General features: G+C 36.1%; 7 protein-coding genes and 1 long non-coding RNA gene across 11 annotated transcripts in view; 4 read left to right on the top strand and 4 right to left on the bottom strand.

Annotated features, from left to right (window-relative positions):
* Positions 1-10,206, top strand: part of LOC113396786 (chorion class B protein PC10-like) — a 33,915-nt gene extending 23,709 nt beyond the window's left edge. The window contains exons 2-3 of one of the 4 annotated variants that reach the window (XM_064219439.1): positions 7-61; positions 9,764-10,206. In XM_064219439.1, the coding sequence (XP_064075509.1) occupies positions 7-61; positions 9,764-10,161 (453 nt within the window). In that variant the 3' untranslated portion in view covers positions 10,162-10,206. Of the gene's footprint in view, positions 1-6; positions 580-9,699 lie in introns of those variants that run through there. The other 3 variants (XM_064219437.1, XM_064219438.1, XM_026634839.2) reach the window with 3 other exon arrangements.
* LOC113396785 (chorion class B protein PC10-like) lies at positions 4,348-5,147 on the bottom strand. Its single transcript, XM_026634838.2, has 2 exons — positions 5,035-5,147; positions 4,348-4,920 (listed from the first exon to the last, which is right to left on the bottom strand). The coding sequence occupies exons 1-2, from the start codon at positions 5,080-5,082 to the stop codon at positions 4,453-4,455; spliced, it is 516 nt and encodes a 171-aa protein (XP_026490623.2). The 5' UTR covers positions 5,083-5,147; the 3' UTR covers positions 4,348-4,452.
* LOC113396783 (chorion class A protein Ld2/Ld41-like) lies at positions 6,213-6,865 on the top strand. The gene is made up of 2 exons (XM_026634836.2): positions 6,213-6,355; positions 6,463-6,865. The coding sequence occupies exons 1-2, from the start codon at positions 6,305-6,307 to the stop codon at positions 6,802-6,804; spliced, it is 393 nt and encodes a 130-aa protein (XP_026490621.1). The 5' UTR covers positions 6,213-6,304; the 3' UTR covers positions 6,805-6,865.
* Positions 8,506-9,255, bottom strand: LOC113396782 (chorion class CA protein ERA.1-like). Its single transcript, XM_026634835.2, has 2 exons — positions 9,110-9,255; positions 8,506-9,029 (listed from the first exon to the last, which is right to left on the bottom strand). The coding sequence occupies exons 1-2, from the start codon at positions 9,158-9,160 to the stop codon at positions 8,682-8,684; spliced, it is 399 nt and encodes a 132-aa protein (XP_026490620.2). The 5' UTR covers positions 9,161-9,255; the 3' UTR covers positions 8,506-8,681.
* A 3,494-nt stretch (positions 10,207-13,700) lies between the features above and the next one.
* LOC113396779 (chorion class B protein PC10-like) lies at positions 13,701-15,021 on the bottom strand. Its single transcript, XM_026634833.2, has 2 exons — positions 14,925-15,021; positions 13,701-14,247 (listed from the first exon to the last, which is right to left on the bottom strand). The coding sequence occupies exons 1-2, from the start codon at positions 14,976-14,978 to the stop codon at positions 13,750-13,752; spliced, it is 552 nt and encodes a 183-aa protein (XP_026490618.2). The 5' UTR covers positions 14,979-15,021; the 3' UTR covers positions 13,701-13,749.
* Positions 15,022-15,231: 210 nt separating this feature from the next.
* On the top strand, positions 15,232-16,453 carry LOC113396790 (chorion class CA protein ERA.1-like). The gene is made up of 2 exons (XM_064219536.1): positions 15,232-15,291; positions 15,987-16,453. The coding sequence occupies exons 1-2, from the start codon at positions 15,241-15,243 to the stop codon at positions 16,371-16,373; spliced, it is 438 nt and encodes a 145-aa protein (XP_064075606.1). The 5' UTR covers positions 15,232-15,240; the 3' UTR covers positions 16,374-16,453.
* Positions 16,454-18,769: 2,316 nt separating this feature from the next.
* Positions 18,770-19,753, bottom strand: LOC113396778 (chorion class B protein PC10-like). Its single transcript, XM_026634832.2, has 2 exons — positions 19,645-19,753; positions 18,770-19,310 (listed from the first exon to the last, which is right to left on the bottom strand). The coding sequence occupies exons 1-2, from the start codon at positions 19,693-19,695 to the stop codon at positions 18,813-18,815; spliced, it is 549 nt and encodes a 182-aa protein (XP_026490617.2). The 5' UTR covers positions 19,696-19,753; the 3' UTR covers positions 18,770-18,812.
* A 134-nt stretch (positions 19,754-19,887) lies between these two features.
* Positions 19,888-20,652, top strand: LOC113396777 (uncharacterized). The gene is made up of 2 exons (XR_010309723.1): positions 19,888-20,020; positions 20,252-20,652. It is a non-coding gene; the product is annotated as an uncharacterized LOC113396777 (long non-coding RNA).
* Positions 20,653-20,957: the final 305 nt, after the last annotated feature.

The raw sequence follows: 20,957 nt of genomic DNA, 5'->3' as shown, positions 1-20,957 counted from the left end.
ATCTAGTCTATTGCTGGACAGTACATCGGAGCTGGATATGGCGCCGCTCCTTACGGTTTCGGCGCTCCTCTTGCTGGTGGTTGTGGTTGCGGTGTTGCTGCGATCCCTGCCTCTAGCGGTGGTGGTCTCGGTGTTTCCAGTGCGTCTGCTATCCCACCAAGCGGAGTGTCTGTGATCTCGGAAAACGCTTATGAAGGAGCTCTTGCAGTCTCCGGTGCTCTGCCGTTCTTAGGAACCGTCGCACTGGAAGGTGCTCTGCCAACTGCTGGAGCGGGTGCTGTCAATTACGGATGTGGTAACGGAGCCGTCGCCATTGTGGAGGAACTCTCTCCCGCTGGTATTGCTGGCCCATTCGGCTACGGCCTTGGTCCTTATGGTGCTCTTGACGGTATCGGATACCCTAGTCTCGGCTACGGCATCGGACCTCTGGCTGGTCCTTACCGCGCAGGTTGTGGTTGTGGTGGCCTCATCTAAGAACTTCTAATAAAAATATCTTACGTTAACTAAATGAATTTGTAAGAATTTATCTAATCTTGTTAACATTAAATTTAAATATCACAAATATATTTAATGAATGAATGTTGTGTATATAATTTAAAAAATCCAAAAAGTAATAATAATATACGATTCTTATAGTACATACATTTGTGTTTAATTACTTTCACGTCATGAAATGTGATTATTAAGGTTAGCAATAGTCATTCGATTGCATATTTTAAATATTTGCTAAAATTCTAATTAGAAGGATCACAGTAGTGGATTTTGTAGTTTGAACGGCTCAAATGCTGGACAAAGTCAGAAATAGAATACTTGAAAAAGTAAAAATCATAAATATAAATTGGGATATCGTATCAATACTAAATTAGGTATATTTTTAAATTAATGTAAAATTTTATGGAAATCCTAATAGTTTGGATGCAGTGTACTCATCAGAACTTACTTGTAAATACATGGGGACGTTTAATGGGATGAGAATACTTATAATGAGTATGATAATTATTATGTTTGAGCTCGTTTGAATAATATAAATTTATTGAAATAAGAATTGATAACATTAAGTGCTTAAATATATACAAACATGAATTAAAAATAGTTACTGTATAAATCTTGACCGCGTGGAATGGTGGCAAGAATGCTAGTAGCATTTCCGCGTTGAATCGCAATTCCGATAATCTGGGCTAAAAACGAACCAGCCCTCCTGTCACCAGTGGAGCCATTAAGGCGAGGTGTTATACTTTTGATGAAGTTTTTTGCACCACTACTCCAAGGGCCAAGTGTTTCGACAGCAAATGAGACAAAAAGTAATTTGACATAAGACACGAATATTTAATATTTAATCGTTTGAATAGTTGACAAGACCTGAAAGGAACTTTGAAATGAATTGCAATAATCTCAGAATATTCGGTTGGATTTAAAAAAAAACTTATATTGAGAAAAGTAAATGAATTTCATTTTTCATTTCATTTCATGACTTAAGCGGACGTGGCTGTAAGTTTTACGATTAGTCTTTGGTTTAGAGTCGGATACGTCGTATGGCTTGTTCGATTGGACGTGCGTGACGAACATGCACTGCGCTGATTTCTGACTTATTGTGCCGTGTTTGCGGAGAAAAATGTCACAGGTCCGTTCAGCACAACGTTTCGTCCCGTACTGATTATTAGGTGACAGAAATTATGCATCGCGTTTTACGCAATCAATCAATTAAAGATGTTAATATGTTGTAAAATATGTGGAAAAAATTGTTACAAAAATTGATAGATAACTAAGGAGCAAAAAAATCAATTGAACCCATTACTGATTTATTTACTCAACCTTGTATGCTTATTCACGGAGACCACCTTTGGATTGAAAGATAGGAAGTTATAAAAATAAAGTAAGTCGATTTTCATCGTTCCATGATTGAGATACGAAGTGAAGGACAGCACCATCCAATAGCTCTGGAAGAATGCGAACAGAAAAGTAGCAAGAGAAAATAAGACAGGCGTTCAAAAATCAAGGAAAGTGAAAGAGAAAAATAAAATAGAAGGGGAAAAAAGGACAAACAGCTGATAAGTTTAAATAAAATCTGATTCGTAATAAAATTTAGTACAGAGGTTTGTAAGAAAATAAATGGAAAAATACAAAAGGTACATCAAATGAAGAGATGGGAAGACTAGCTCGTCACAGAGATGGATGGAAACTAGGGGAAGCCTATGTCAAACACTTTTTGAAACACACATGACCAACAAACTGGTTGGTGTAGAACTTTAAATACTTTAAAAAAAACATAGTAACAATGCCGCATTTTAAGCATTTACTAGTATTCCTATTTATCCCTACAATTAAGCTTAAAAGCTAATGACAGGAGTGAAGATGACAATATACCAAGCGGTCAGGATCGAACCTGTGACTGTTTACATTGCTAGGCGACTCGTAAACCGTTGCGCTATTGATGCTTTACTTATTTAATTGAATTGAATTTATTACAATATATTTAAAACTACACTGTTACAATTTATTACAGTATTTTGGTTGGCCGATAAGGGTTTTTATTATTGTTATTATTATTATACAGAGGTTTTATTTGACTTGGGATGAAGTTTAAAGTTGTTACGCTAGCCTAAAACCACGGTATCGGTGTGCCTCCGACTTTATTTTATACGAGGATAAATAACTTAATATATTTTAATATTAGAAACCCAAGTGTGCTTGCAGCCTTATTTCTCTGTACCGCATACCGTACGAGATTACAACATCATTTCGGGTGAAATATTGGAGTCAACGAAATGCGACCACCACAGCGCCGGACCCGACCGTGGAAACCATTCTCTCACTTCACTTCGGTAGGGAATCACCTTTCTTTAGTAATGTAGTTTTAATTCATATTTTAATTATAATTTTAGTCAATAAAAGAATTATAAGTAAATTATATGAATATAAATATTGGACAACATCACATACATTACTCTGATCCCAATGTAAGTAGCTAAAGCACTTGTGTTATGGAAAATCAGAAGTAACGACGGCACCACAAACACTCAAACCCAAGATAACATAGAAAACTACTGAACTTTTTTTACATCTCTGCCGGGAATCGAACCCGGGACCTCGGGGTGGCGTACCCATGAAAACCGGTATACACACTACTCGACCACGGAAGTCGTCAAATGCCATTTTTTGGCGTCTGCGGGTGCGAAAATCATAACTAGGTTGTTCTAATGTTTGTTTATTTACCGTTTGAATACAAACTTCACAATGTTTCCTGGAATAATCGTCTACTACATTATACTGAATTTGTTTTGGAAAACCTTATTAATGCAATATGTGATTAAAATTATATTACAATGTTAGTTACAATGTTATACGTGACTTAACGAGGTTAAACGGTAAGTCACAGATAATATGTAGTTCAAAGTTAAGACCTAATTTTATTATTCATATACGTTAGTTTACAATATTTAAAGTATTTTTTGTTTGTTTGGACAAAAGTGGAAAAAGAAATAAATCAGCAAAGTGCTTAATTAATTTCTGCTTCTAATTTCATATTAATATATTAACACCTTTTACCTATTGATTGCGCGAAGCGTGATGCGATCTTTTACACCTAATAAATCAGTACGGGACGAATCGTTGTGCTGAACGGACCTGTGACATTTTTCTCCGCAAACACGGGACAATAAGCGAGGGACCAGCGCAGTGCATGTTCGTCACGCACGCCCAATCGAACAAGCCAAACGACGTATCCGACTCTTAACCAAAGACTAATCGTAAAACTTCCAGCCACGTCCGCTTAAGTCATGATGTTATAAAGTCAATTACTTTTCTCAATATAAGAAGTGGTTTTCAAAAAAGTTTTTTTTTATATCCAACTGAATATTCTGAGATTATTGCAATTAATTTCAAAGTTTCTTTGAGATCTTGTCAACTATTCAAACGAGCTCAAACATAATAATTATGATAATCATTATAAGTATTCTCATCCCATTAAACGTCTCCATGTATTTACAAGTAATTTATTATAATTACACTGGGTTCAAACTATAAGGAGTTTCATAAAATTTTACATTCATTTAAAAATATACCTAATTTAGTATTGATACGATTTTCCAAATTATATTTATGATTTTTACTTTTTCAAGTATTCTATTTCTGACTTTGTCCAGCATTTGAGCCGTTCAAACTACAAAATCCACTACTGTGATCCTTCTAATTAGAATTATAGCAAATATTTAAAATATACAATCGAATGACTATTGCTACCCTTAATAATCACATTTCATGACGTGAAAGTAATTAAACACAAATGTATGTACTATAAGAATCGTATATTATTGTTACTTTTGGATTTTTTAAATTATATACACAACATTCATTCATTAAATATATTTGTGATATTTAAATTTAATGTTAACAAGATTAGATAAATTCTTACAAATTCATTTAGTTAACGTAAGATATTTTTACTGGAAGTTCTTAGATGAGGCCACCACAACCACAACCTGCGCGGTAAGGACCAGCCAGAGGTCCGATGCCGTAGCCGAGACTAGGGTATCCGATACCGTCAAGAGCACCATAAGGACCAAGGCCGTAGCCGAATGGGCCAGCAATACCAGCGGGAGAGAGTTCCTCCACAATGGCGACGGCTCCGTTACCACATCCGTAATTGACAGCACCCGCTCCAGCAGTTGGCAGAGCACCTTCCAGAGCGACGGTTCCTAAGAACGGCAGAGCACCGGAGACTGCAAGAGCTCCTTCATAAGCGTTTTCTGAGAGCACAGATACTCCGCTTGGTGGGATAGCAGACGCACTGGAAACACCGAGACCACCACCGCTAGAGGCAGGGATCGCAGCAACTCCGCAACCACAACCACCAGCAAAAGGAGCGCCGATACCGTAAGGAGCGGCGCCATATCCAGCTCCGATGTACTGTCCAGCAATAGACTAGATAATATAAAACACAATAAATTAATTAACGTAAACGTAACAATTTTCAAGTTTATTAATAAAGATATATATCATTTAAATATTCTTTCTAGTAATTACAGCATGATTTACCTGGATCAGGAGCGCCTGAGCGCAGACCAGAAGAACAGCTTTGAACATGTTAATTGTTTGAATGCAAGCTTGATAATGTTACGAAGAAATTTTCGCCCAGTTTTTATACTAATGTAACTTGAGAAAGTGTTATCGGCGTTGCAGGAGGTGTGATGTCATCTTTAAAAAAATTGTGAAAAAGTACGTGACATATACACTTGGTTAATAGAACATTGTGTTTTCTAAAATAATCGTGAACTTTCTACAATAATTTCTTTCATCTACGTTTAGATTTTCTGGAAGAGATCGCTGTATAAATGACAAGGCCGCCTCTTGATAATCTTCCCTTTTTAATTTTTACTTTCATTCATGTACCGAGAAGCTATCTGGAAACCGGCTATCTTGGTATGGGCATGTTATGCGGAGGAATGAGGACCATGTCGTGAGAAAGGTTTTGAGAATGTATGTGGGTGGATATAGAGGTAGGGGACGACCCAAGAAACGACGGATGGATTGTGTGATAGACGATATGGTTAGAAAGAATGTTACTTGTGAGACGACGTCTGACAGAGAAGTATGGAAGAAGAAGACATGCTGCGCCGACCCCAAGTAAAATTGGGATAAGGGCAGGAGGATGATGATTCATGTACAACAAGAGATATTTGTTAATCCATGAACTTTACTTATGACTAACGCATTAACAATACAGGTTGATTTCATTTTACAAGTTGAGCTTTTCCATTTGAAAAAAAGGAATGGTGGTGTAGAAGGGATCATTTTATTATTAATCTATGTAGGCCACCAAACTTGGTAAATCTCGTTTCGGTTTCAAAGTGGAATACAACAGTACTAAGTTTTTTAAAACTGTCTGGGTGATATCTATCCAGAGGAGCATGTACAAAACCCTGCCACCAGTTTTACCTGCGACATTCAGTATGATAGTCTTAATTTAAATAGAAGGAAAGTCGTTAAAAAGTGAAGGTGTTTTTATCTTTTTGACATAAATAAAATTTATCTAAAAAAAAAATATTTCTTTAGGTCAAGGGCGTCTCCTACTTTCTATCCTGTTGACAAAATAAGCTGTCCCTCCATCTCTATTCGTTACAAATTATAATACTAGTCGGCTATTAGTAAGAAATTTTCAAAGAGTTCCGAAAAACTTCTTACGCATTTTGAAGATAGACACGTTCCAGACGATTGCATAAAATATTATAGTCTTTGGTATAAAAGCGCTACAATTTCTCTAAAATTACATTGTATTTACAACTTCGTTGACTACAAACCAACCAACATGTCTACCTTCGCCTTCTTGCTCCTCTGCGTACAAGCTTGCTTGGTTCAGGTAAACGTTTGATTCCAGGAAATAAATTTTCAAAATATATTTTTTTGGATTTTGGGTCATTTAATCATATTATTAAATATATATTAAACGTTTTTCTCTTCTTTCAGAATGTATGTAGCCAATACCTACGTGGTGCTATTGGACCCGCTGTAGGATGCGAAGCCGGTCTTATTGGCCCAGCTGGATTGGGACTGGGCGTTGGTCTTGCCGGTCCCGCTGCTTTGGGCTATGGTGCTGGTCTTGCTGCTCCTTGCGGTGTTGCTGCCTATGGAGGTGCCGGTGTCGGTGATGTAGCAGTCGGTGGAGAGATGGGCGTCGCTGGTAACACTCTGGTTGCTGGTCAAGTGCCGATCCTCGGTGGTGTTGAGTTCGGAGGTATCGTACCAGCCGCTGGCGCTGTCTCCATTGCCGGTAGCTGTGGTTGCGGCTGCAATGGTGCTATACTATAGGAGTATGTTTACTGAAAAAAAAATTAATATTAAAAAAATTATGTATACATAAATAATAAAACATTGCTTATGGATAATTTAATCGTTTTATTAAACTACTATTATTATCAGAGGTCGAAATACGACCATTAATGGAAACTAGTATGTCTCCGGCGAAACTTGTCGTTTATTCCAAAAAATAGGAATTGCCTATGACAGGTTTTGTTTTGATTTCATATTATTGTATACTGGAGTCATTGATCTCTAAATTTGGCCCCAAAATGATGAAACCTCTTTTCAATTAAATTTTTAGTATCAAATAGTATACAGCCGTCGTACTGCTGTCATACCGGCCGGTAACTTTTTCCGCTGTCTAAAATTAATTCATTCGTAACAATTTTGTAAATTGCAATTTTAAAATTATATATGCAGCTATCGTCCCATAAACACTGGGACAAAAATCGTCTTACGTTATAAAAAATATGGAAAAAAACAAAGATAAATGAATTTACACGCTTCGAAGATTTTTTGATTTTTCTATTTATAAAATTATTTTCCAATTACCAAGTTTCGATAACACTAAATCTCAGTAAGAGTAATCAAACTATAAAAAAGAAAATATTTCGACAAACAGAAGAACATTTTCTGCCTCGCACAACCACTCTGTGAAACCAGCTTTCGCCGACGATTTTTCCGAACCGATACGACTTCGGAACCTTCAAGAAAAGAGCGTACTCTTTCCTGAAAGGCCGGCAACGCACCTGCAAGCCCCCCGGTGTTGCAGATGTCCATGGGCGGTGATAGTCACTTTCCATCAGGTGAGCCTCCTGCTCGTTTGCCACATATGAAATAAAAAAAAAAGAGAAAAAAATTCTGAACTGATTTTGTCTGATGTCTATTTATATATAAGCTATGAAATCGCTTGATCGACGTGACCAAAGGTGTTAACCACGAATGACATGATAAACCTTTTACAAAGACAAATAAAACACCAAGTTGATGGCTAACGGCGCTGTTAGAAACATTAAACCTTTTTTACATCGCCATTGCGCCACAAACCTTGGAAACTATGTTACGTCCCTTATGCCTGTAGTTACACTGGCTCACTCACCCTTCAAATCGGTACACAACAATACTGAGTACTGTTGTTTGGCGGATGAATGAGTACGGAACTCGATTCTATATAGTCTATGTAGCAATATGTCTACGCTTAGGTTGTCTGGTTTTTACAATAAGATGTGTTTGGCGGTTTACAATTTTTCTTATTTACTAAACATCAGCAGACCTTCGCTGGAGTTTGGCTTGTCGTCCTTCTTAAAAGACATGGCCCAAACTGACTGATTTTTTTTTATATTATATATTAATTATTATTATTTTTTTCATATAAATTCACACCTGAGATTAATCGGTAATCATTATTTATCATGATGTATGTCTTACTGGAAAACCTATTTTGGTAGGTTTTTATTCTTATATATCGAGAGTGAATAAGTTAAAGTAATGCTAAAAAAATACATCTCAAGCAAAATTTATAAATTCGAAATAATTAATTTAATACTAATATTATTTAATGAGTAATTAATACATTAACTGTTATATAACTTTTTAATACTGGCAGTAATGTTTGCTAGCAATGCACAAAACATTCTGCCAATATGAATGTCAATTTGTTTATTATTATTTAAAAGAAAACATTTAATCAAAATAACATCAAATGTGTCCGCGATGACGTCAAAAATTGTTCGTTGTTGTTACAAATTCTTAATAGGTAATTATGAATTTTAATCATATCTGTTTAAAAAGTTCGTGTCAATAAAAATAATAAATATCGTAATGCACAATCAATCATTTATTCTTTGTTTTGATTTTATCAATTAGCAGCAGGGCAACATTTCACTTCAGTAAATGTATCCGTTGCAGCCGCAGCCGCAGCTTCCGGCAATGGAGACAGCTCCGGCGGCTGGTACGATGCCTCCGAATTCTACAGCACCGAGTATTGGTACCTGACCAGCTACCAACGTGGTACCACCGACAGCCATCTCTCCGGCGACGGATACATCACCAACACCAGCACCGCCGTAAGCAGCACCACAACCAGCTAAACCAATGGGTCCAGCAAAACCGCCTTCCAAGCCTATACCGGCGATACCGGGACCATAACCGTAGCCGTAGCCAATTGGTCCAGCCAGACCAGCTTCATATCCAAAAGGTCCAGCTAACGAGCCACGGCACACGCCGTATACGTTCTATAACACAAAATAACCAGTAAGTGTGAATTCAAATACCTTTGAAAATAAGTAAGAAATTATTTAGGTTAAAAATGTACCTGAACCAAGCAAGCTTGGACGCAGAGGAGCAAGAAGGCGAGGGTAGACATGATGGTCGATTTGTAGTCAACGCAGTTGAGGATACAATGCGTTGTTGGGAATATGTCACACGTTTTATAGCAAAACTTATACTGTATTTGACCGGTGTGGGGCAATACTATAAACGTGTTTATCGGCGTTTCAATGCGTACCGATACTCTATTTTCAAAATTTTACATTTTAAATAATTAACCATAAATTGAACCATTTAATAATAATTATTGATGACCTATTGAAGAAATAGTCTGTCACGTATTATTTCGTAATAACTCTGTGAAAACTTCACACGATATGAGGCGATAACATTTTTCGTAAGAAATTTAGTATAAAATGTAATAGAGCTCATATCGTAACCATTCACAATTTTCTGTTGACATTAAACATGTTCAAGTCTGTACTTTGGGTTTGCGCACAAGCGCTCTTCGTCCAGGTATTTATTATGCTCATTATATATTAACAAAATTAACTTTAATGTATTATTAAAAGTAAAATATTAATAATATAAACTATTGTCAACAAATTGCCTATAAAATTGGTCATTTCTTTTTAGTCCATTGCTGGACAGTACATTGGTGCTGGATGTGGAGCTCCTTACGGTCTTGCTGGCCCTTTTGCCGGTGGTTGTGGCTGTGGAGTTGCCGCCCCTGCCTCTAGCGGTGGTGGTCTCGGTGTCGCCAGTGCTTCTCCTATCTCACCCAACGGAGTATCTGTGCTCTCAGAAAACGCTATTGAAGGAGCTCTAGCAGTCGCCGGTGCTCTGCCGTTCTTGGGAACCGTCGCTCTGGAAGGTGTTCTGCCAACTGCTGGAGCGGGTGCTGTCAACTACGGATGTGGTAACGGAGCCGTCGCCATTGTGGAGGAACTCGCTCCCGCTGGCATTGCTGGCCCAATCGGCTACGGCCTTGGTCCTTATGGTGCTTCCGACGGTTTCGGCTACGGTGGTTTCGGCTACGGCATCGGAGGCCTAGCTGGACCTTACCGTGCTGGTTGCGGTTGTGGTGCCCTCATCTAAAAAGTTATGCGTATTAAGTGGACTCAATAAAAATTGGATATCTCACATGCATTTATTGGAAATTTATTGTTCCGAAAGAAGTTTCGGAATATGATCCCAAACGGCCAAGTGATAAAAATATTGACTTCCGATACAATGAGATGAGATTCGTTATGTATTATTGGTGTTATATAATATAACTAGCGGGGCCTTGCAGACTTTGGCCTTTCGTTACAATTATTTTTCGGTTTTGTGGAACCTTTATTATTTTTAAGTAAATTAAGTGACTTTTTAAAATATTACCTTTATATCAGTGAAGGTATCGTCTAACAAACAGGCAAAAAAAATTGTGTCTTACGTTTGAGTTTTATGATATCATTCAAATGCATCGATTTTTTATCATTTTCTATTATTCTGATATTATCATAAGAATTTTTTTGAAATCTTTACTCGACATAGAAACAGTATTTCGTCGTTGGGCCTGCAAAAGTCGCTGTGTGTTGTTTTTCTTATTTTTAAATTGTTATGCCGTTTTAATAGTCATTTCAATTTATGTAGCGTTCGATGTATGAACGTCACATAGTTAAATTTTAAAATTTTTAAATTATTGAAGTTATCACAAAACTGTTTTTACGATACGCGCGTATTGAAATAACGATTAAAACGGCATAACAATCTAAAAATAAGAAAAACAACACACAGCGACTTTTGCAGGCGCAACGATGGTTTATACTTGCTTGTTAACTGTCAAAAATCTATCACGGTCGTCACTGAAATAATCGGTGAGAGTAATCTTTCAAAAAGTTCTGCTTCTGTACTTCAAGAGCTGCGATGAAAATTTGCGATATATGCGATAGCTTCGCGATATATTGACTTCACCAATTCTGTGACCTGTCGCTAACAGGAGGCCAATTCTAGTAACTTGGAGTTATTATACCTTCCCGATCCAATTTCGACGATGCTTCACAAAAATAAACCTCAGCATAATCACAAATTAGTCCCAATTCTTATTTCCATCGGGTATGATAAAATCCCGATTATATTCCGATTCAATCATACTCTTTTCCAACCGTAACAGGAAAAAAGCCAAATATAGAACATTTGACGAGAAATTGACGTGATATCATTGGCCGAGAGCTTGGTTAGTCTACGATATTCGCTATGGATTTGCGAAAAAATGACATTTTGGACGTCGATGAAACTCGTATCGGATTTTCGGAAATAAAATTAAAGTTTAAGGAAATAAGTAGTCAAGTGTAAAAGTGTTGTATTATAAATAAATATATATTTATAATAAACTCTTATAGAGTTATAAGCAAATCGCATGAAAAACGTAAAATAAATCTAAGGTTTGTGCGATCACCAGAAAAACCGGTGATAGAAAATCTACGGATTATTTTGAAGTAAATATTTGTGAATACAGTAATAATATTTTTTTTTTTTTTTAGTTTAGCAAATTGCTTTTTATATTAAAAGATCTAAAGGACTGGTGGAATGGATTAATTAGGCAGGATATACAAGTTACGTAAAAGTAAAGTAACTACGAGGACGAGATTGCCTAGTGGTTAGAATTCATCTTAACTGATGTTGCCGGTCCAAATCCAGGCAAGCTCAACTGAATTATATGTGCTAATATAAAATGCGGAAAAACTGCGAAACCCAGCTACTTATCAAGTGATTCAAGCTTGATTCTCCATCAAATATATTTTTCAATCCTTTCAATAATGTGATTATTTTTCGTGGCAGATCAATCTTTTTAAAAAAAGTAATAAACTTCGTTATGCCAGTCTTAAATATTACGCCACATAAAATAATATCAATAAAAATCAAAATCAAAATAAACTTTATTCAAGTAGGCTTGTAAAAGCACTTTTGAATCTTCATTTAATAAACTGTATTCAGTGAAGCTACCACCGACAATAAACTCAGTAGTAACTCTTTTTCAACATTTAAAAATACCGTCATTTTATTTAAACACAAATATATATGTATGTATGTAATATATCCTGCCTGGAAGTCGACAAAAATTAACTCCGCGCTTTTTTATTATCTGTATAATCTTGTATCGAATAATATGCCTTCTTTACCAATGTATATTTTACAAATGATTTGAATTTATGAAACGGCAAAGTTAAAAATGTCTGCGGAATTTTTCTATAGAAACGGATACCTTGCCCCAAGAAGGGCATTATCATTCATGATTATGTGATTATTATTAAACAACTAATTATTATACGTCTAATAATTTAAATTGAATAGTTACAGTTATAATAAATTATGTGATATAAATAATTAAATCCTATGATATAACACCCTGTTTGATGCTAGGGTTGCTCGCTAACAAATATTATACGTATACTAAAACCTCCTCCGAATTGGCTGAATCTTCTGGTATATGTATTCTGGTATGGTATATTTTTTACGAAATGCGCCTGATTTATTATTAAAAGCAAATTAATGAATATTGGTAAAAGTGATGTTTTTTTTTACTACATATTAATGCTCCAAATGCAAAGCACAAACAATATTAACAAAATCTAGAATATTAGGTGGATGAGAAGGATCGAAGAGCGGGCCCAGTGGCGCGATTTGGGGGAGGCCTATGTCCAGCAGTGGACTAATACAGGCTGATTATGATGATGATGAGAATATCATGTAATTTTATTTAGGCTCAATTGATTATGAATTCATTGTACCGACATTCGTTTCTAGATGAAGCCCGCGTTCTTTAGTTCTCCTATGACGTACAAACATCTTTCATAAATTACTGTACGAATCAGGGAGTATCAACTAACTATATTAATGGTGATGAAACTAACAGGAAAACACCAAATTACTGATTTTTGAGAACGCTTAAAAATCACTGGTCACTTCTATGACCTAATTATACGTCCTACGGACAGGCCGAAGCCATTTCATGTAAGGCTTCGAGGCATACTTCCCTATTCGATGGTTTCCTTTAATACCTGAGTTAAGAGTTCAACGTCTAAAATCTGATGAGTTCGATGTAAAATTGAAAGTTACATATAGCCGAATAAAATTGGTTCTATTTAGTTTTCTCAATTGAAATACAATAATATTCATATGTATTTACTAAAGAATTAATAAGGTTGTTTTGTTAAAAGCAAAAAATAATGATTAAAAATCTCTAGAATATTCCAGTTTGGAACAAACAATAACCGTGATATTACGCGGTGATCAGAAAAGGTGAGGCGATGAGAGGAGCGAAGTTTTGACAAAATATACTTGAATAGTGATCATATTAGCGGAGGTGTCAGTTGCTTATGAAAAAAATAAAATAAAATAATTCCTAATTCAAGTTGTATTGAATGACTGTTGAAATTCATCATTTGGTAAAAGTAATTTGTCCCTTGGTATTGACAAGTTATTTATCATTAAAGAGATTAATATTGCAATAATTTATTGATTTAAACTATTTTTTTTTGTAGTGAAGAAAATAATGGAAGGCATTTTGTTAAAATTAGAACCTAAAAAGTTTAGGCTGAATGTATATGTCTCATGATAAACTAAATTTGAAGAGATTAAAAAAAAACAATAAGTAGCAACTAATAATACATTTATTTTTATTATTATTCTTAATATTAGAAATTAGTAAATACCTCCACAACCATATCCTCTATAACCGTAACCGGGTCCCGCGAGACCGGCTTCGTATGCCAGAGGAGCGCCATACCCATAGCCTAATTCAGCCGCACCATATGGTCCGTATGGACCAGCTAAGCCGTTGTAGCCTAGGCTAATATCTTCATTCAATATCGCAACGTTGCCGTTTCCACAACCGTATGTGACGGCACCCACACCGGCTGTTGCTAGAGGGCCTTCTAATGCGACAGCTCCTAAGAATGGCAGTGCACCCGACACTGCCAGAGGACCTTCGTATGCGTTTTCAGACGTTATGGCAACACCAGTGACAGCGATGGGAGATGCACTTCTCACAGCAAAACTTCCACCATTAGACACAGCGAATGGGGATGGACCGCAACCAGCTGCATATTCAGCAGCATATGGACCATAAGACAGACTATTCGCAGCTCCAAAAGCTAATCCATCACCAAAAACAGGTCCAAGACACTGGCTGAAGATGCTCTGAAAAAATACATGTCGTTTAATATATAAAATATTTAAGACGAATGGAAAAGTATTGCTAATATTGATAATTGGTCACTTCCGCAAAATCCTCCCGCCAAAGTGATAAACCTAATAGATTTAATGCGTCAGCCACCATAGGATCTAAGACCTTATATCATTTGTGCCTGTAAATATCCCAACTCAGTTGCAGACGGTCCAAAATTCACGAACTGAATAAAACCCGCGATTAATTAATTTAACCCCTACTTTCCGTTTGCATACGGTACAGAGAACGTTTTTGGGCAATGGTATATGCATATATAATAAGATACCGGGAAATATAATCAATTTACCATTTACTAAATTTAAAAAGTTTATTAAGAATAAATTAATAAATAAATCTTATTATTCATTAAAAGAATACTTTTTAGAAAAAAAACGCCTGGATTTAGGCTCGGGTTCCATCACAGGACGGTAATTACTGTAAAAAAACAGCATTGTTAATCTGTTTATTTCAAAAGATCAACTATGCGAGTTTCTTGCCGTTACTTCTCGCTGGAAGCTGCGTTCCGAAACGGTGGTAGTATTTAAATAACGACAATTCAAAAACGCTTAATTGTGAAGTTAACTTGAATAAAATTGATTTGATTTGATTAATATGTTGTAAATATTGAATTAAAATATTAAATATATACCTGGACCAAAACAGCTTGAACGAAGAGAAGGACGAAGGAAGTCTTAGCGGCCATTTTGTTGTAATCCAACTTTCTGTTTAGTTAGAATGTGATTTAGTAGAGAGCTGTCAACGTTTTATAGTAATTGTCAATCCTTATCTATAACGCGATAAATAATTACCAAAGATTTCGTTTTGAAAGTAGTGTAAGCGTTCATTGTTGGGTTATTGTTTCTAAGTTTTATTATGTCAGCCATGATAAAGATTGCTAAATGTACAGTATATTTATATAATAAAGACTTAAAACTAAGTATTAAATTTTAGTCAGGCCTTCGATCATGTATTCCTTTGCTTTCATTTTCGTTTTTGTTCAAGCTTGCTTGATTCAGGTGAGATGGTGTTTAATGACAAAATTTAGAATTTAAATGACGAAGGGTAATGATAAGTTTTTGTGATGGTACCACCCATTTTCCAGTTATTTAACTCTCAGATAATAATACTTTGCATTGATTGCTGTGTGTCAGTTTTAAGGTGATGCAATGTATTAACAGACATAAAAATCGATAACATCTTACGTCACGTGTTTGATGGCGAGGTGACCTTGTAAGAAATATTTTATATTTCTTACAATTTCAGTGTGTATATGCAAAGGACCCATTGTATTGAATACGTTCTCAAAAAAAATATAGGCGATTTTTTACATGGTGGTAGGTTTTGTGCAAGCCCGACTGAATGGGTACCTCCCAATCATCCGATATTCTACCGCCAAACAGCAGTACTCAGTATTCTTGTGCCCCGGTTTGAAGGGTGAGTAAACAAGGATAACTTCAGGCACAAGGGACATAACATCGTAGTTCCAAGGCGCATTGCAGGCGGAGGCACATTTGAAACGGTTAATATTTATTAGAGAACCATTTTCTATGGGCGGTGGTAACCACTTACCATCAGATGGCGCCAAATGCGCGTTCTATATTATAAAATAATAATTGGTTATCAGCCATTTGTTTATTTTTTCATTTATTTATAAATAAATACAAACTTTAATTATACGGCTTTTAATCTTCTAAATAATATTTTATTTCAGAATGCCTTCAGTCAATGTTTGGGTGCTGGACCTGTTGGACCTGGTTATGGCTACGGTCCAGTTGGAGCTGGCTTAGCCGGTCCTTATGGCTTGGGAGCTGGTCTAGCTGCTTCACCGTTTGGCTTAGCCCCCACCGCTCTTGAATTGGGTGCTCCTGGACCATACGGCTTCGGTCCAGCTGCTATCGAAATAGCGCCCGGATATGGTGGCACTGGTATTGGTGACGTTGCTGTTGCTGGTGAAATGCCAGTCGCTGGTACTACACTAGTTGCTGGACAAGTGCCGATTCTTGGTGCTGTACATTTCGCCGGTGAACTACCAGCTGCCGGTGTGGTAACGATCACTGGTAGTTGTGGCTGTGGATGCGGTGGTCCTTATTATTATTAAAAAAACATTATTGCTATGGTTGATTAGTTCTATTTTTTGTTTTAAATCAATAAATTATATTAATTATTTTATAGATATATCTCAGTACTTATTTCCTTAGTTACCTTACCTTTGTACTTTATAGTTAGTACGATGAAAATAAACTATGATTTACACATTTTTTTGTGTTTATAAACGAATATCAATGCGTATGTTCATTTAAATTATTTCAAAGATTTCATGTGTATAATACAATTAGAACGATGTTTTGCTTGATGTTGTAAAATTTATGTTCAGCTTTAAATGCGTCCGCACGTGTCATTTTGAGCAAATTAACAATTAAATCTAAAAACCGGCCAAGTGCGAGAAGAACTCGCGCACGACGGCTTCCGTACCATTATCGACAAAAACGGTAAAAAGTATGTTGTATGGGAGCCTTGTAGTATTTGTTCTTATCGCGGTAACAGAAATACATTATCTGTGGAAATTTCAAATGTCTAACTACGGTACATGAGATACGGCTTAGTGACAGAGGAACGGACAGACGGATAGCGGAATCTCTGTTAAGGGTCCGTTTAACCCTTAAAAGCAAATCAATCTTTGTTTGTTTGTTAAATTATGATACGCAGACGTTTATAAATACTTTGCTATACTGGCAAATGTCACCTGACGGGAAGTTGCAGGCGCCGCCGATAGAAAAATACACTGTAAGAAATATTATCCATCCCTTACGTCGTGCTAATGCACCAACAACATTGGGGAATAAGATGCTGTGTCTCCTTTACCTGTAGTTACACTGGCTCACTCACCCTTCATTGGGGAAGACAAAAATAACAGTTCTGTTTGGCCAGACGCGATTGTTCAATGTCATATATTTTTTTAGTTCCTTCTACACATATTATGGCGAGTCCTATATAAATTTTAGTTCCAGATTTTTAACATAACATACTTCATTCATAATATGAATATATTAAATTCATTCATTAATTATATGAATTATGCAAATATTACTGTTATTATTTATTTATTCGAGGGTTGACGTAAATGACTCGGGGCAAGGTAATGCTCCTGCCAAATCTAGTGTGGCCGTAACATCCTTTTCTTGAAGCCAATCAGGACAATTTCGAACCCCTGTAACTTGTGGATAAAGATAGAAGTCTGAACTTTAAGTATTTAAATTAAATTAAATTCATGGTGAATATAATATATACCGGCTAATATCGAGATAGTAATAAGCAGACATACAATAGTGACAGGTGTGCTCAAACGCAGATACCAGGTGTGCTCACATAGTCCATTCAATAGGATTAGAGAAAATCCAGCCGAAAGACTAATGCTCGCCGTAAGCGTCGCATGCCTGGGATTTTTTTGTAACTTTACCTTTTTGTTAATTGCTAACCTAACCTAATCCCTCTAAATTAAAGCCATAGGCAGGCTAATCGCTTCGGGTCGTTATCGTTGTATGTACAAGCGATCCCCCAGCGGTCGTGGCACCTTGGTAGAGATGGAGTTGGTACCGCTGGTATTAAGAAGACTATATGAAACATATAGACACGATTATCCAGCTATGCGCAAATAAAACTGTCCATGACTGACAATTTTACGTCAAAATCAAAATAAACATATTCTAATGTGCTTTTACGAGGACTTTTGGATCCTCATTATACAGAATTGTATTAAACCTAAACCTACCAACTTTCGGAATGTAGATTCTGCCGACAGGAACCGGCAAGAAACTCAGTACTCTTTTCCAACGTTTGAGATATAAAGTCAGTAAAATACAATTATATTGATATCATATATCTTGCCTGTAATAACAAGCTTTCCAAAGTAGGAGAATTTCTTGACAAATGATAATAGAATAGAATAAACTCCTAGCGAATTTAATACACAGCGGTCTAAGAATGAGCCACCGCGTCGTGCATATTAAAAATGCGTAACTAACATTACTCCATTTTTAAATGTTGAAAAAGCTCTCTCGCTAGAATCTACATTCCGAATGGTAGCTTCACTTAATATAGTTTGTTAAATGACGATTCAAATGTTCTTGTAAAAGCCTACTTGAATAAAGTATATTTTGATTTTGATTTAATTGAATTTTTACGTATGAATTAAGTCGGTTGAATTTTTTTATGTATGTTACCTCTGAACTCTGTCGTTTATAAACCGATTTGGTATATTCTTATTTTGAACTTCTAGTTTGGTTCACTTTGAATTTGAAGAAAACATACCCGTAAGGGTGAGCAAATACGGATTCTTCAAAAGCTATATTATTTATTTCTAGAGTATAATTTGAAGTCATATTTTATTGTTAAAATTTTATATCATTGTCTACTATAAAATCAAAAATGGTACTATCGGGATGTATTCCCAAACGTTTCAGAACGTTCATCATTGTGACACAATAAAAAAAAAAGTTTAAATTGATAAATTTATTTTCCTTATAATTAACATAAAAACTTAGTATAAACCTCCGCAACCGTATCCTCTGTAACCGTAACCGGGTCCAGCGAGACCGGCTTCGTATGCCAGGGGTGCACCGTACCCATAGCCTAATTCAGCCGCTCCATATGGTCCATACGGACCAGCTATACCGTTGTAACCTAGGCTAATGTCTTCATTCAATATCGCAACGTTGCCGTTACCACAACCGTATGTGACGGCACCGACACCAGCTGTAGCTAGAGGGCCTTCTAATGCGACAGCTCCTAAGAAAGGAAGAGCACCCGACACTGCTAGAGGACCTTCGTATGCGTTTTCAGACGTTATGGCAACACCAGTGACAGCGATGGGAGATGCACTTCTCACAGCAAAACTTCCACCGTTAGATACAGCGAATGGGGCTGGACCGCAACCAGCTGCAAATTCAGCGGCAGCGTATGGAGCAGCATTGCATGCTCCACCGTACGGAGCGATACCATAAGGACCATTAGCTGCAATATACTGAGCAGAGATTATCTGAAAGAAAAGTAAACATTTGAATTTCTGAATATTGTGCTGACAAAAATTTACGAATTAAGAGACTGCTTTAGACCACAGTGATTTTAAGGACTATTTAATGGCACACAAGTTTACGTACTCTTCATTCGCTTAAGCCAACGATTTTATGTGCATATAGCTACGTAAATGTAACTAAGACAACTCCTGTGTCTTTCAGAGAAAACCTGTTAATTAATTATATGTAAAATTAATTTTATTTGTCCAAGATTTGTACCGATAGACAAAAAGATAGGATTTTGCAGCACGCTGATGCAGTTGATGTAATGTAAACTCTTCAAACAATTCAACTCACCTGAACTAGAAATGCTTGAACGCAAAAAACGAGGACAGTTTTAGCCGCCATTTTTAATTAATAATACTTTATTTTGTTTCTGATTGAAACTGATGAATAAACAATAAAGATATCTGCTTATATACTGTTTGAATGAAACTTATAACAGTTATCAATATTGTGTGATAATCATTTCAAAATTCCATTACGAAAATAGTGTGATGTAGTTAGTTCTGAAACAATTATATGTCAACATGATAAAGGTTATGTAACAATATATAAATAGGTATATAAAATGAAGGTTCGTGATATATATATTATTTTTATAGTTAAATTAATTTTAAACATGACTGATTTTTCGATAATTTTCATTTGCATTCAAATCTGTTTGATACAGGTATGCCAAAATGTTTTTTAACGGGTGTAAGTTAATGATGACAATGATCTATCTCTTTTTTTATCGTTGATTCAATATTCGAAAGAAGAAGACAGCATTATTTAACGTTATTTCCTAAGAAGCATTCATAAGTAGAGCCTTTATTCTATAATTTAAAATAAGTTAAATTTCGAATTCATTGACTTATTGTATAATAGTTAGATTATGTTTCAAGTGGCGGTTTATTTTCAGAACGCTTTTAGTCAGTGTCTTGGAGCTGCTGGGCCATTAGGTCCTGGGTATGGGGTCGGGTATGGACCGGCTATTGCCCCAGCTGCAGCAGGATTGGCTTCTTATGGCTTGGGTGGTCTAGCGGCTTCACCATTCGGTGTAGCCCCAACTGCTATCGAACTGGCACCTGGATATGGTGGTACAGGTGTTGGTGATATCGCAGTCGCAGGTGATATGCCAGTGGTTGGTACCACTCTTGTCGCTGGACAGGTACCGATTCTAGGTTCTGTACGATTTGCTGGTGATATTCCAGCTGCTGGTACTGTCTCCATCGCCGGTAGCTGTGGTTGTGGCTGTGGTAGTCCTTATTATTATTGAGTTTTTCATTCTTAGATATAAAATAAATTATTTTTTAACATTAATTTGTGTTATTAATCTGAGTAATAAAGTGACGTCAGAAATTGATAATTTTATATATTATACTTATAAGCTAGGTTTAAAACTGTACTATAAAACATTCAACATTGTGAAATTCGTGTTATGGCGGTTATAAAAACGCCCAATGCGTTGTGAGAATATAAAAAGACATAACAAATTTCTATAGTGACATATCATGATTCGACCACAATGAGTTATAGTAATGCAGCAAACCCATGACACTATCTGAACCTCAAGATAAAATAAATAGAAAATTGTGGAGATACGCTTTATATTGTGGTATAAGTCT

The sequence above is a fragment of the Vanessa tameamea genome, chromosome 28 (assembly GCF_037043105.1).
Source record: "Vanessa tameamea isolate UH-Manoa-2023 chromosome 28, ilVanTame1 primary haplotype, whole genome shotgun sequence".
Taxonomy (NCBI): domain Eukaryota; kingdom Metazoa; phylum Arthropoda; class Insecta; order Lepidoptera; family Nymphalidae; genus Vanessa; species Vanessa tameamea.
This window is presented reverse-complemented; position numbering and strand designations above follow the sequence as displayed.

What these genes read in the sequence shown, in the direction of transcription:
- LOC113396783 (XM_026634836.2), top strand. Translation starts at nt 6,305, where the DNA reads ATGTCTACCTTCGCCTTCTTGCTCCTCTGCGTACAAGCTTGCTTGGTT. An exon ending in TACAAGCTTGCTTGGTTCAG is followed by an intron (nt 6,356 to 6,462) that starts GTAAACGTTTGA and finishes CTCTTCTTTCAG; the next exon opens with AATGTATGTAGCCAATACCT.
- LOC113396779 (XM_026634833.2), bottom strand. Translation starts at nt 14,978, where the DNA reads ATGGCCGCTAAGACTTCCTTCGTCCTTCTCTTCGTTCAAGCTGTTTTG. An exon ending in TTCAAGCTGTTTTGGTCCAG is followed by an intron (nt 14,248 to 14,924) that starts GTATATATTTAA and finishes GTATTTTTTCAG; the next exon opens with AGCATCTTCAGCCAGTGTCT.
- LOC113396782 (XM_026634835.2), bottom strand. Translation starts at nt 9,160, where the DNA reads ATGTCTACCCTCGCCTTCTTGCTCCTCTGCGTCCAAGCTTGCTTGGTT. An exon ending in TCCAAGCTTGCTTGGTTCAG is followed by an intron (nt 9,030 to 9,109) that starts GTACATTTTTAA and finishes TTTGTGTTATAG; the next exon opens with AACGTATACGGCGTGTGCCG.
- LOC113396790 (XM_064219536.1), top strand. Translation starts at nt 15,241, where the DNA reads ATGTATTCCTTTGCTTTCATTTTCGTTTTTGTTCAAGCTTGCTTGATT. An exon ending in TTCAAGCTTGCTTGATTCAG is followed by an intron (nt 15,292 to 15,986) that starts GTGAGATGGTGT and finishes ATTTTATTTCAG; the next exon opens with AATGCCTTCAGTCAATGTTT.
- LOC113396778 (XM_026634832.2), bottom strand. Translation starts at nt 19,695, where the DNA reads ATGGCGGCTAAAACTGTCCTCGTTTTTTGCGTTCAAGCATTTCTAGTT. An exon ending in TTCAAGCATTTCTAGTTCAG is followed by an intron (nt 19,311 to 19,644) that starts GTGAGTTGAATT and finishes CTTTTCTTTCAG; the next exon opens with ATAATCTCTGCTCAGTATAT.
- LOC113396785 (XM_026634838.2), bottom strand. Translation starts at nt 5,082, where the DNA reads ATGTTCAAAGCTGTTCTTCTGGTCTGCGCTCAGGCGCTCCTGATCCAG. An exon ending in CTCAGGCGCTCCTGATCCAG is followed by an intron (nt 4,921 to 5,034) that starts GTAAATCATGCT and finishes TATATTATCTAG; the next exon opens with TCTATTGCTGGACAGTACAT.